Source organism: Ailuropoda melanoleuca, chromosome 5, assembly GCF_002007445.2.
Source record: "Ailuropoda melanoleuca isolate Jingjing chromosome 5, ASM200744v2, whole genome shotgun sequence".
Lineage (NCBI taxonomy): Eukaryota > Metazoa > Chordata > Mammalia > Carnivora > Ursidae > Ailuropoda > Ailuropoda melanoleuca.
This window is the reverse complement of record NC_048222.1, coordinates 39,381,878-39,395,629: the sequence shown is the minus strand read 5'-3', so window position 1 is coordinate 39,395,629 and position 13,752 is coordinate 39,381,878. Positions and strand designations below refer to the sequence as shown.

At 53.9% G+C, this 13,752-nt stretch overlaps 1 protein-coding gene across 4 annotated transcripts in view; it reads left to right on the top strand.

Moving 5' to 3' along the window:
• Positions 1-13,752, top strand: part of CORO2B (coronin 2B) — a 128,748-nt gene that overhangs the window by 55,173 nt on the left and 59,823 nt on the right. For 2 of the 4 annotated variants that reach the window (XM_034660767.1, XM_019801162.2), the window contains exon 2: positions 11,436-11,636. In XM_034660767.1, the coding sequence (XP_034516658.1) occupies positions 11,436-11,636 (201 nt within the window). Of the gene's footprint in view, positions 1-6,016; positions 6,370-7,550; positions 7,573-11,435; positions 11,637-13,752 lie in introns of those variants that run through there. The other 2 variants (XM_019801160.2, XM_034660768.1) reach the window with 2 other exon arrangements.

Genomic DNA, 13,752 nt, shown 5'->3' with positions numbered 1-13,752 from the left:
AGGTGGCCTGGGGCTCCCCCTCTGAGGATCCCTTCTCTGGAGTTCAGGGTTGCAGACGTCCACCTCAGACTCATTTTCAAAGGTTTTCCTCCTCTACTCCCCATCTCCACTGGCCTTGAACCACCCATCTGATCCCCTGCCAAACTGTGGGTTAAGGGGTGTGAGTGGGAGGCCATCCCTGAGCCAGTGGGGCCCTCAGTTCCTCAAAATAGGTCAGAAGTCTGGCACAGACCGGGCTCAGTGGCTGCAAATAGAAACCATCTGTTGGGCCTATGCTTTGAGCTCCAGGGCTCCTCCCTCACTGGGCAGAGGAATATAGAGCTCAGAACCCCAGTGGTGGGTGGGCGCTTCTCTGAGCAGAGCCTGCCCACCCCAGACCCTCCCACTGGGCCTGCCTGTTGAGGAAATGAGCAGCTCCATGTTTCATACGCCCCCACCCTTTCATCCCTTCTCACCCCGCACCAACAGGAGTCTTGGTGTGCGAAATTGTCATCACATAACCTTGCTGTGTGACCTTGGACAAATCACTTCCCCTTTCTTGGCCTTCATCTACGAAATGAGAGGCTGGATTTTAGTGGACCCAAGCGTGCGTTTCTGCTCTGACAGGCTATGGTGGGTTCCATGAAAGCCTTTTAGGGTCAGCACCCACATGTAGGAAAAGGGCCCCTGGAGAGACAGACATTGCCTTCTCCTGGCTTTCTGCCCAGGTCGCATCTTACCAGTTGGGAGCCAATCCTGCATCTCTCCAGAAGGGGATGGGCAAGGTTTGTGATCTGGGAGAGCCAAGGGGGCTTTTGGAAGCTTTGAGCGGGAAGTGACGGGGTCCCTCTTCCTGATTCCTGTCCTCATCCCTTCCCTCATTTGTGCATTTACTAAACATGTCACAATACTGTATTCAGCCTAATGGTAAGCCCTGGAAAAATGAGGGAGACTGAGACCTAGTCCCTGCCCTCAATAACATCCAGCATGATTGCGGAGCAAAGATGTAATGTAGAGCCCAGGTATCAGACCTGAGTTCAGATCCAGCCCCTCCACTCACGTGACCTTAGAAGCCCGGGTGCATCTGTCCTTGGGGAGTCTTGCTGTATCTTTTCCTAGGGTTATTATCAGGATTACAGGTTGTAATGAACATAAAACGCTTGGCTCACAGCAAGCACTTAAACATTGGCTATTGTTATGAGTGTGCTGAGCCAGGAAAGGGAGAGCACGGCACAGAACCTGGGGGCTTTGGGAAAGACTGCCCAACTCGGGAGCCATCTTGGGGGAGGTGGGAAGCTCTCCTGAGAAACTCGGAGCAGCGCAGGCCGGCAGCCTTCCCCTCACGTGTCCAGTCCTGCTCCACAGAACAGGAAAGACTGCAGGGATTCAGGGCGGAAGCCTGCTCCAGGAATAGACTTCGTGTCTGGCTGGGCTTGCATTGGGTGACGGGCAGTGAGCAGCATCCTTGGGAGTCGGAGCTGGAGCCTCCCATCTGCGGGCTGTTGAGAAGATGCCATCCCAACCACGTTCGTTCCCACTTTGATGTGCTCTGATAGCATAAGGGAGACAGGACAGAGCTGGGAGGGATCCCATTTCATGGCCGAGAAAGGCTTGTGCAAGAGGCTCTGGGAATCGGTGGGGGCGCTGGCCTGGAACCCAGGCCTTCCACGTTTGCTGGGGGTGGAGAGAAAATCATTGGGGGTGACTCCACATCTTGGCCTTGCTTGGTCCCCTGGCATCCTGGCCAGGAGCTAGTGGGGGATGGAGATTCAGTCTGATTAGTCTCTTCTAGAATTGATAGTCCACCGGTGTTGTCCAATAGAATTTTTTTGTGGGGATGAAAATGCTCTGTGATCTGTACCACTCAATATGGCAGCCCCTAGCCGCATAGGGCTAGTGAGCACTCGGAATGTGGTTAGTCTGACTAAGGAACTGAAGTTTTAATTTGATTTTATTTTAATTCATCCTTCCCAGGTAGCTAGTAGCTACCACGTGCCTCTTTGGCCTACTCCTGGGTACAGGGGCCAGGGCAGATGGCGTCAAAAGCTGGCGTCCAAAGGTATGCGCCTTCGTAACGCGCCCCTCAGATGATTTCCGTGTGTAGTCAGGTTAGGGACTCACCAGACCAGGGGGTCTCAGAGACACTGTACTGAGGGAAGGGGTCAGCATCCCACAGCATACGGAGCCTTGCACCATCTGTCCATCGGTCTGTCTGCCTTGTGGCCTCTACCTTGTTTGCCGTCACCTGATTTCCACTGCTGTGTAATTCCGGGCCAGCTACACATTTAGTGATGCCACCATCACGGTGGGAGCATTTATACCGCAGAAACTGGTAAATACTACCAACCAGGACGCCCCCGCCCTCGGCGAGCTGGTTGGTAACCATTTACCAGCACGCCCCTGCCCCAGACCCCCTGGCAGGTACATGCTTTGAGTCTCTGCCGTGTACCAAGCACGGTTTTAGGCATTGCTGACTCCACAGTGAACAGGAGAGACAGAAATCCCTGCCCCTGGACAGACACAACCAGACGCGTCAAATGCGTCGTGTGGTTGATAATGACACGTGCCTGGGGAAGGTCTCACTGAGAGACCACCCTTGAGAAAAGACCTGCAGGAAGTGAGAAAAGCATTGCAAGGAAGAGAAACAGCATCTTCCTGAGCAGGTCACACCACGGACAAAGGGAACCGGCTCTCAGACGGGTTCGGGGCCTCGTCCCAGGTTGGGGTGGAGCCAGGGTGCGAACGTGGGTCACCTGACCACGGCTGTGCTGGGACCTGGGAGCTCCGACCTAAAGGTGGGACAGGGTCAGTGAGTCACCCTCCGGCCTCCTGCACCCCTGCTGACATTGGGTAGTGCCTTGGGGAGCAGAGGATTCAGGGACGGGCCCTAAGGAACTCTCTGGAAGCCCAAACCCGGCGGATCCAGCAGTCAGAGAGTGGGTCAGAGAAAACATGTACGGTCCAACCTCTCCATGCTGGTAAATGCTCGAATGGCCACAGCATCTTCTCAGGAGTCCTGAAAGCCAGTGAGAACCCGGCGTCCCGGGCTAGACCACAAAGTGGCAGAACTGGGTGGGGATCTGTTTGGCCCAAACCACTCCTGTGGCAGAAGGAGGGATTGCTTGATAGCCCCCAGCACGTGCAGGTTTCTGGCATTTTCCTCATACTAGAATTTCTCAAACTGGGTTCCCCAGGGGCCCAGGGTTCCACAGTGTGGTCGCAGACCACTGCATGAACGTGCTCCCAGCTGGCTTCTCGACACGAACTCAAGCCTCTCCAGCTTTGCCTGTGTACCTTTGGAGGTCTGAGTAGTGCTCTGTTGAGAGAAAGGGCACCCGCGCTGAAAGAGGAAAAGGACCCTAGCCCCTCATTTCACAGAGAAGGAAACGGAGGCCTAGAGCAGGTCAGTACGACCGCCCAGCCTGGTGCGCTTCTCAGGACCCCGAGCAGCAGTCACTTCTGCCCCCTTCAGTTTGGGAACATGAGTTGGGTCCCTCCCGTGTGTCTGTCCAGCCCTGGGCACAGAGACGGACGAGGGCCACGTGACCGGCTGTCGCTCGGGGACCCCGATCATTGTGGTCGAGTGAGGCGAGAATAGTGCTAAAAGGCCTGTCCTTGTTACAGCGGCACACCATTTGCGAAGCATCTGCCCCCGTGTTCTCCTGTCCCATCGTCTCGGAGATTTGGGACAGAGGTGCGGGTGAAGCCCAGGTTGTACCGAAGAGGACACCAAGCCAGTGGGGGTTGGGGGAAGGAAGGTGGCTTGACCCACACCGCGCAGCGGGCCATCCCCACAAGATGGAAACGGTCAGCCTTCCTCTGGCAGCGCGTGGACAGAAAGTGGCTGTCCCACGGATCCCAGTGGGTCACCTGGCAGCTGCCAGTGCGGATCCCAGAGGGCTCCTGGGCTCCCTGGCTGACAGCTGTCCCCCCAGGAGGTATCCATGAGCTCCCCGCTCACCTGAGTCAGAAACAAGAAAAAAAAAAAACCCTGCCCTGGTACGTTTCTGTGTTGCAGTTAAAGGACTGAATTTTAGTCATCATCGTCTGAAAAATGCACCCGCTGGCCACCATAAATCATCTTTAGGATCGGAGGACAGGATACAATTTGCTTCCATGTGGAGTGTACACAGTGATTATCTCAGAGGAGAAAAAAGGCAGCCTCCATTTCTTAAGAGGCTATAAGGGCCATTCAGCTGCGAAATGAATGCTGCTTCCTTCCGGGCCCTCCCCCTCTCAGAGGGAGACCAGGATGGCGCTGGGCCCGGGCAGAGGCCGCCAGGGAGCCGGCCCAGCAGCTGCGCACATCTGGAGGCCAGAGTCTCTCCCTCCCTCCTCCTGACCCTCCGCCCAGCCCAGCCCCCTCCTGCTCCTGGCAGATCCTGGCCTCCCCCAAGTAAACACTCGATCGAGGTCAGAGCCCCTCCCTGACAGGACAAGCACACATCCTTGCCCAGACACCTTGCCGGGTACTTGGATTTGGTCGCTTCATTCCATCCAGTGAGCTGGGGGGACGTTTGCATTTTATGGGTAGATGAACTAATGCTCAGAGAGGTTGAGTAACTAGTCTAAAGTCACACAGCTAACCAATAACAAGATAGTGACCTGTGGATTCTTCCTGACTCCCAAACTCTGTCTAGGTAGTTTCTTGACACTTTTGTATAATGCCCTGTATTATATGGAGCAAGTGTGAAGGGATAGAAGTTTAGGGAGAAGCCAAAGGCAGAGAAGATGTGTATTATATCGGAAAGAACAGCAGACGAAGAGTCCAAAGTTCTTGGCTGGTCTTGGCTCCGACACGTTCATAGCTTGTGACTTGGGGCTAGTCTCTTCACACCTCTGAGCCTCCAATTAATCACGTATGTATATTTCAGTGAGGTTATAGTATCTGTCCAGCTCTGCGCATTGGTCAGCTGGGGCGGAGGGAGGCAAACGAGGTGGTGTCTAGACTGGGTCATGGCTACAGCATGGGTGGATTTCTTGGGGCGGTTCTGCAGACACTGGTCCCCTTGCTGATCCAGTGCCATCCGCAGCAAGGGACTCCCTAAGCCCTCTCCTGAGAGCTGTACTGAATTCAGAGGCCGGGGCCTCCCGGTGACAAGGAGCCCAGGGGACATGGAGCTGCATGACTTCTAGGACAAACACTGCGTGGAAGGGCGTGGACCCAGAAGCACTAGTGGGGGAGAGTAAGGAGCAGACCCTCCTGTGGGCAGGAGTGGGACATGAGCTTGAGAAAGAAACTCGAAACTTCAGTAAGCTGAAGTCACAGCCCTGGGGTGAGACTCCGCCGTGTCCCATCGGGGAGCCAGGCAGTTGTGCCTGACCTCGGCTCGTGCCCTGCCGCCATCCTGAGAGTTTATTCAACCGGAGTCACTGGGAGGGTCCTGCTAGACAGGAGTCCAGGACCAGGCCTGGGGTGGGGTGCATAGAAGGGCTTGGATGATCGGACTAACTCAGAAGCTAGTAACAGGAGAGAGAAAACACGCACCTGAAGCTTAGAATAAGTAGCACTAACCAGCCCTTGGGACTCCCTGGGGGGGATGGCAGTTGCCACAAGAGTGGTTGTCATTCAGGCTCACAGCAGCCCCGCTGGCACGGCATCAGGCTCCTTGTTTTACAAAAGAGGAAGGGCCCTGGCCAGGGCGACAGAACTAGGACCCCGCTGGGCACTCTGACCCCTGCGCCCCTTTCTATTACAACACAATGCCTTTCATAGAGGAGCTCTAGATCTCATCTTGGGGCCGGAAGACCGGCTGGTCCCATCCATTATTCCACACCACCCTGATCAGAGGTCATCCACCAGAATCTTAAACCCCTCCAGGGATGGGAAGCTCATTACCTCTCAAGGCAGCTTCCTTTCCCACCTCAAGCGGCATTAACCATTAAGAAAGTCCTCCCTTGTAGGGAGTTCAACTGGGTCTCAGTCTGTGCTGATCGCTCCTGAAAGCTTCAGAGAGAGTTTGTGTCCCGCCCTCACGAGAATGAGCTGGGGCAACCCACCAGGATCGAGGCTGTGCTTGGGGGCACGGGGGAAAAGACAAAGGGCCAGGTTCTAGGTCATCTCTTGGCTGCCACACTGACTTCCCTTTGTGGTCTGGACAGCATCTCCATCCCCGCCTCAGCACGGTCTCCTCCTCTGGCCGAAGACAGAGGAATGCTTTCTGTTCCCTGCCTGCACACGCAGCCAGCTGACCTCAGAGTGAAGTCAACCCCTTGGGAACTGCGGGTGGAAAGGTCAGCCCTCCGGGGCCCGCGGTCACCCTGCTTTGGTCCACAGTGTGTGTCGGTGCCTGATCCGGCCTCCCAGGCCCTCCAGCCTTCTGTCCACCGCCCTCCAGAACAGACCCTCGGCGCACCTAGCTGGTCCCTCCCTGCCACCAGTCGGACCAGGTGCGTGTGACTCCTTCTCTCTGCCTTCTCCTCTCCATCCTCCCCCCACCAAAGCCGAGTGATGAATAACAGGGCCGTCTTTCACCTGGATCGAACCAAAGCTTTACACCTGATTCCTAAAGTTTACAGGGAAGACAGGAATGACTTTGAAGCTGTCATAAAGCAACATGAGACAGATCGCTGGAATGTCTTATCACACAGCTGACTTGGTGTGTTCAAAGAGTCAATACCACCAAAAAAAAAGGGGGGGGAAGAAAGAAAACAAAACAAAACAAAAGGTGTTGGGAATGTTCTAGATTGAAAGGAGGCAGAAGAGAGATCACTACCGGATGAAACCCGTGGGAGCAGCGTGGCTCCCATCCCGGTTGTTCGCAACATGGAGGAGTTGTAAAAGGTGTTTTGGAACATTTTGAGTACAGGCTGGGTCCTCGATGGGATCGAGGAATCGTTAATTTTCTTAGACGTGATAATGGTAATATGCTCGTGTAGGAAATTGTCCTCCTTTGTAGGAAATGCATGCAGATATAATAAGGGGACAAGAGTCACGTGTGCAACCTCCTTTCAAATGATTCCACAAAAGAAAAAAAGAGACACATACATGTGTGCACGTGCACACACACACAGAGGGAGAGAAAAAGAAACATGGCAAAATGTTAATAATAACCTAGGTGCTGGGTGGTTATTTTACCATTCCCCAACTATTTTTCTGTATTGAAATCTTTCATAATAAAAGGTTTGAGAAAAGCTGATCTGGACTGTGGAGTCAGAGAGAACAGGTTCAAGTCGGCCCCTGTGCTCACTAATGATCTGAAGTTGGGCTGGGTGTTTCCCACCCGGTACAAGTACAGCTGGAGACCCCCCAAGGAGATTGTGTGCAGCCCCGTGCTCTCTGGGTGCCTGGTACAGGCGGATGGCCCCCACCCCCATGAAGCCGACCCTGATCCCCCCCTTTCCTGACCTCCCATTCCCATTGCACTTCCGTTCCGCAGTCTGCCACCAAGCGACTGGCCAACTACCGTGAACGTGTCAAGTACGGGTTTTAGCATCTCCGGATCTGAAAGCAGGATCTGGGCCAGCGCTTTCCTGGACACCCCTCAACAGCCCGGATCCATGGGAGCAGCTGTGGTATCGTGAATGGGACTTGCAATCCCATTTTAGAAATGGAACACCTGATGCTCAGAGAGGCGAAGGGTCTTTTCCAAGGTTAGCAGGAGTCAGAGTGGGGAGTGGAAACCCAGGGTCCAGCCCTGGCTGTGCACTTGCTGTGGACTCGTGTGGGGTGAGGCTGCAGACGCAGTGATGAGGACGCGATCGGCCAGGGCCCTTCCGAAGGCCCATCTGAGAGATCCAGCCCCGGCCTACCAGCCAGGGGGGAACCACCAGCAGCGGGCGTGCTGAGAACAAAACCCTTGGAAAGACACTCTCCGTTTTTCCCAGGAAGCAGGCTGGCATCATTCTAGGGCCTGCTGGGACCCAGCCCCAGGAGGCAGGCTCATTGGAAGAACAGGCCTGCTGAGTGCAAGCCCCAAGCCCGAGGGCCAGGCTCAGGCTCCCCAGGATGCTGGGCTGTGAGGGGCACTAGTGGGATATGTTCAAGGAGAATACAGGTGCACCCACCAGGAACCTTGACCACAAAGGCTGCTTTGCGTACAGACACCCTGAGGAATGGGGCTGTGGGGAGATGGGGGAGAGGAAAGGGCAGAGAGGGGGACAGTGCAGAAAGGGGGGGAGAGAGTAGGGAAAGAGTGGAGGAGAGATGGAGGAGGAAGGGGTGAAGTCAGATGGGAAAATAGACCCAGGTATAACCAGCACCTGTGGGCGCCACCCAGGGAAACATGGGTGTCATGGGGAGGGTTCCGGAGAGCCTGTCAGGTCAGCTGGTTTCAGTGTCACCGGAGCTCTGGAACTAGGCATTTCTCAGCAGGCCCGTGAGGATTCCCCTCAGCCATGGCAGACCCAGGCTGGGGGCCCCGAGGACCTGGGTGCAGGCCCCACCCTTGGCCCTGCAGGGCTCTGGGGTATTCAGAATAAGCAGGGCGTGGAGGTGGGGGGTTGCACAGAGCCCAGCCCTTCCTCTCCTGCCTCTCATTCTGCTCTGTGGAGTGAGCCTCAGAGGGGTGCCAGGCCTGTGCTATGCACGTCACAGGATCTTGGCATTGACTCCTCTGCACTCTTGGAGGCAGTGGGGGTTATTAGCCTCCTTTATGTAAGAGCAGACAGAGGTAGCAAAGAGAGGTTAAGTGGTTTGCCCAAGTCACACAGCTAGGCAGGAGCAAAGATGGCACTGCATCTGGGCTGTGTGGCTTCCAGTCTGGTTCTTGTTACCCTTCCCCTCACAGACACCATGACACTGTTGGGGGCGGGGGGCTCCCTTTGGGGAGGGGCTGGACCTGTCAGGTGCCAGGTGCCCAGCAGTTCTCCCCATGGCATCTGAGACTCATGTCCTGGGAAGAGCAGAGACCAGTCTGCAGTCGGCTCGGAGGCCCTGGGGTCAACACCTGCCATCACAGAGCTGAGACTGTCTTCCTGGGAAGAGAGAGCCCGTGACACAGAGAAGACCAGTCCCAGAGGAAGAGGTGCTGGCTGTCCAGGGGCTCTGAGGAGTGTGGGCCTATGGAGTCTAAGTTGAATCGGGCCCTGGAGGCTAAGGGTGGGATGGGCAGAGAAGAGGGGTGAAGGCGTTCTAACGGGAATGCACCAGCAAGGAACAGGAGGTGCGATTTCTCTTTCTTTCTCTTTCGTGGGAACTGTGGAATCTAGAATGTTCTACCTGGAAGGGACACAGCAATTCCTAGCACTCCCATATCAGATTGAATTTTTGCCAGGTCTATGCTATATTTTTCATACTGTTTTTTTTAATTGATTAATTATTTTTTAGCTTAGCCTTATTAGCAGTAATATCTGTGAAATCATGGATATGGCATGCAAGTTCTATTATATCTAATGCAAATTAAAATAAACACGTAACTGCTAAAATTACACACTTCATCTCTGTACCGTGTAAGAGGATTGCGAGTGAGCGCCTGGGACCCCACCCTGAGCATCTCCGATGTAATCCCTATGCGGAGTTGACATCCTGAGAGTGCAAGGGGCTTGCCTGAGGTCCTGCAGCCAGCAGTGCCCACCGGGCTCCCATCGGTGTCCTGCAGGACTTTGTCCTGAACAGTCCTGGCGGACCTGGGCGGGGACCAGAGCAGGCCGATTGGAGTGGGTGGCAGCATGGGCCGATCCGGGGAGGGAGGGAGGAGTGGCAGGGAGAGCAGGGAGAACGCCCCCCACAGGGTGCACAGTGACCCAGGCAGTGGAGAAGGTGGGGGTTGGGGGCCCCCCCCAGGGCAGTGGGGGGGCAAGAGGATTTGCCTGCAGGTGAGAAACCCTCCCTGAGAATCTCCTTACTGGATCTGAACTCTTTCCTTCAATGAAGAGAACTTTGCAGCCGGGCTCTTGACTTTATTTAAATCAAATGCAAAGTGTTGTTTTCAGATTCCCAGAGTTGGTGTCCTGATTCCTTGGTGGTGCTTCCTTTTGGTTTTCCTTCCTGTGGAAATTTCCTGTAGGGAAATCACCCTTGCCTCCTCCTGTCCCGAGACGGTGGGAGACAACAGGAGAGTTGGCAGGAAGGGGAGACATTGATCATGGCAAAGTCAGGACAGCAGTATACTTATTTACAAAGGCCTGTTGAGCGCTAGCTGTATGCCAGGCCCTGGCTGGGTACTTGCGAGGGGCCTGTTGCACTTGGAGGCATGTCTAAATCTATTCGGGTTCCGTCTGTGAAGATGACCATTTGTAGGGCTTCCCCCTAGGAGGGTCCAACCTGTAGTGAAGCTGGACTCCATCGTGGGCTGCCCAATTGGTCCTCCAGTTCCCCCTTGTGCACATCTGTGTTCTCGGCTACACGGCATGGGACACGCATGCAGTAGGGGCCAGCTGGTTGCTTGGTTGGAGCCTGTGTTGTCAGTGGCGGGTAGAGAGGGGGTTGGGTTCTCAAACTTCAATGTGCTTCTGCTGCATTGGGCGTTTCCTTAGGTGGGGGAAAAGCTGAATTAAAATGCTAATTTCTGGGGTGCCTGGGTGGCACAGCGGTTAAGCGTCTGCCTTCCGCTCAGGGCGTGATCCCGGCGTTGTGGGATCGAGCCCCACGTCAGGCTCTTCTGCTATGAGCCTGCTTCTTCCTCTCCCACTCCCCCTGCTTGTGTTCCCTCTCTCGCTTGCTATCTCTATCTCTGTCGAATAAATAAATAAAATCTTTAAAAAAAAAATGCTAATTTCTGGCCCCATCCCCCAACTGTTGGGTTCAGTAGGTCGGGACTGGAACTCAAGGATCAGCATTTCTCACAATGTCCGAGGCTCAGATGATTTTGATACAGGTGATCCTTAGACCACACAGCGAGAAACATTGCTCCAAAGGGTATTCTGGCATAGGAAAGAGTCTCAGATTTCCAGTCGGGAGACCTGTGTTCAGGGCTCTACTTACTAGCTGTGTGACCTTGGACAAGTCACCTAACCTCTCTGTGCCTGGTGATGATGAAGATGATGATGATAGATAGGACTGAGAGATTTCTGAGGGTGCGTTTGTGGATTAGAAGCTCTAGAGAAGATCAGAGGAGGGGATGATAATGTATGGTCGTTTGTCTCTTTGCACATAAAGGGGGACATCTCCCTCCTTTGTCTTTGTGGCAACCAAGCCCCCTCTGTCTGTATCTCCCATACTGAATTGAGCACAGCCTTTGAGAGGCAGGAGGCAGCCCATAAGTGTTGCTGGGGAGATGGTCTGCTCTGTCACATGCCATGTCCCTAGGAAGTGAAAGGACCTTACATCTTTTCTGGAAGATGGGATAGGAGTGCGTACCAAGGGCAGGAAACGTATGAGTGCCCTCATGCCAGTCTTGGCTGTCGTAGGACTTTATTAAGAGAGTAAGTCCTCTAGCACAGGGCCTGGCACACAGAGGGCCCTGCATTCTTAGAGGCTTCTTCGCCTCTCTCCACTTCCTTCCCTCCCTTGCCCAGCCCAGGCCCTTCCAGAAGTGGTGACCTGCCTGACCCTTGTCTCTCCTGGTCCCTCACAGATGTCCTGGCGTCCACAGTACCGCAGCTCCAAGTTCCGAAACGTCTACGGGAAGGTGGCCAACCGGGAGCACTGCTTCGACGGTATCCCCATCACCAAAAATGTGCACGATAACCACTTCTGTGCCGTCAACGCCCGCTTCCTGGCCATCGTCACCGAGAGCGCGGGAGGTGGCTCCTTCCTGGTCATCCCCCTGCAGCAGGTAGGACCTGCACCTCCCTGTCCCGGCTGCTGGCCAGAGCAGGGAGAAGCCCTCCTCGGTCACTGTCGGGACTGCTGCCTCCGTTTCTCTCTGTGCGCCCCCGCTTTTGTACTGTTTCATCATGGGTCCGGTGGCTATGCCCGCCCCAGGGTTTTCCCGAGATCCACCAGAACAGGTGCAGGCCAGGATCCAGGAGATCTGAGATCTGTTCCCAAAACTTCCCCGAAGAGCGCTTCCCTAAAGCACTTGGACAAGTCACTTCCCCTTGGGTATGTGGGGCTCCCATTAACACTCGGGATTAGAACACCTGATCTCCAGGTGATCTCCAAGACCAGGTCCTGCTCCGCAGTTCTGTGTCCTGGGTTGTCCTTTTTGGTGTGGAGCTGGGAGGGGTGAAGACCCAGCCGTAGGCACATGGGGCATCTGCAGAAATGACACGCTCATTAAAAAAACATTGCGAGCTCTCCACTGAAAGGCTGGAAATCATTTACCTTCTCTCTCATCACACTTCCTAGCTAAAGGTTTTCCCCCTTCTGTGGCTGCCTTTGTGAATATAACAAATTAAATCTGCAAAGCCTAGATCATGAAATTTTGAAGCTCTGTGTTCAGGCAGAGTCCCTGGAGGCCTGTGGGAGGTCACGCGCCTCAGGGAAAGCTCTCGCTGTCAGTCTCGCTTGTTTATGGCTGAGCTCTCCCTTCCCGGCCTGACTCATCTCCACTCCCACCCTCCGCCAAACCGCCAGGGGAGGAGGAGGCACAGGCGGAAGGAAGCCTCAGTTCTTGAAATCTACCATCAGCTGGTGGTGGAGGATGGATTTTTCCAGTCTCTCCTACCCACAGTGGGAGAACACAGATTTGGGAAAGACTTTAGGCCATAGCCTCCCTCCCACCTAAGGGGACACAGCCGCAGTGACACTGAGAGGTCTGAGGACAGAGCCCGAGGGACAGAGGTCTGAGGAGCCATGGGCTTGGTGGCAGGAGGTCTGGGTTCTAGTTGGCTCTGCCACTTGCCAGGCAGGTGGTCTCAAGAATGGCACTTACCCTCTCTGCACCTTATCTCCCTGTAATGGTAAAACGAGGACGCTGAATCCTCTTCCATCTACACGCGTGATGTTGGCATGGAGTGGGATGGTAGACATGGACCCTCCTCGTGAACCACATAGCATGTTAAAGATGTTTGGGTATTTTCTTGGAAAAATCTACTAGCTCTGCTCATGGGCTTGGCCGACAGATGCCCACAGCAGCTCTAACACATTCGGAAGGATTCTGAAATACAGTTTGTCTCCCCTCTCAAACCAGATGGGCTCAGATCCCTGTCTACCTTGGGGACCAGCTAATCTCCAGCCACGGCAGGTCCCCAGCCACGTGTGTGTTGGTCCTTGGGGGCTCAAGCCCATTGCCGGCACCCTGAGATACTCCACTGTGTGGCTTACAAAGGTCAATAGCCAGTACCTCACGCTGTAACAATTAATTCCAGATGTGCTAAAGATCTAAACATTAAAAGAAAAGAGAAAGAATTAAAAAGGAGAGAAGGAAAGAAAAAGGAAAGCTGCAAGTATATTACAGGAAAAGAGAGTATTTTTAAAATCATGCAATGAGGAAAGGCTCTCTAAACAAGACAAGAATCCCAGAACCATAAAAGAAATGATTAATAAATTAGAGCAGGGGTGCCTGGGTGGCACAGCGGTTAAGCGTCTGCCTTCGGCTCAGGGCATGATCCCGGCGTTATGGGATCGAGCCCCACATCAGGCTCCTCCGCTATGAGCCTGCTTCTTCCTCTCCCGCTCCCCCTGCTTGTGTGTTCCCTCTCTCGCTGGCTGTCTCTATCTCTGCCAAATAAATTTAAAAAAAATAAAAAGTTAAAAAAAATAAAAAAGGCTTTCTTCTTTAAAAAAATAAATAAATAAATAAATTAGAACAAATTTTTTAGAAAGGTAAAGCTTCTATACTACAGTGAGACATGTAAGGAAGCTTGAAAGCAAACCCCATAACTGATACGGATAAAAGATCCATGTCTAAAGTAGATAAGGGTTCCAGAAAAATCAATAAAGCAAAAGAACTCTGTAGGAAAACAGGCAAAGGATATGAATAAGCAATTCACGGAAGATGAAAGTAG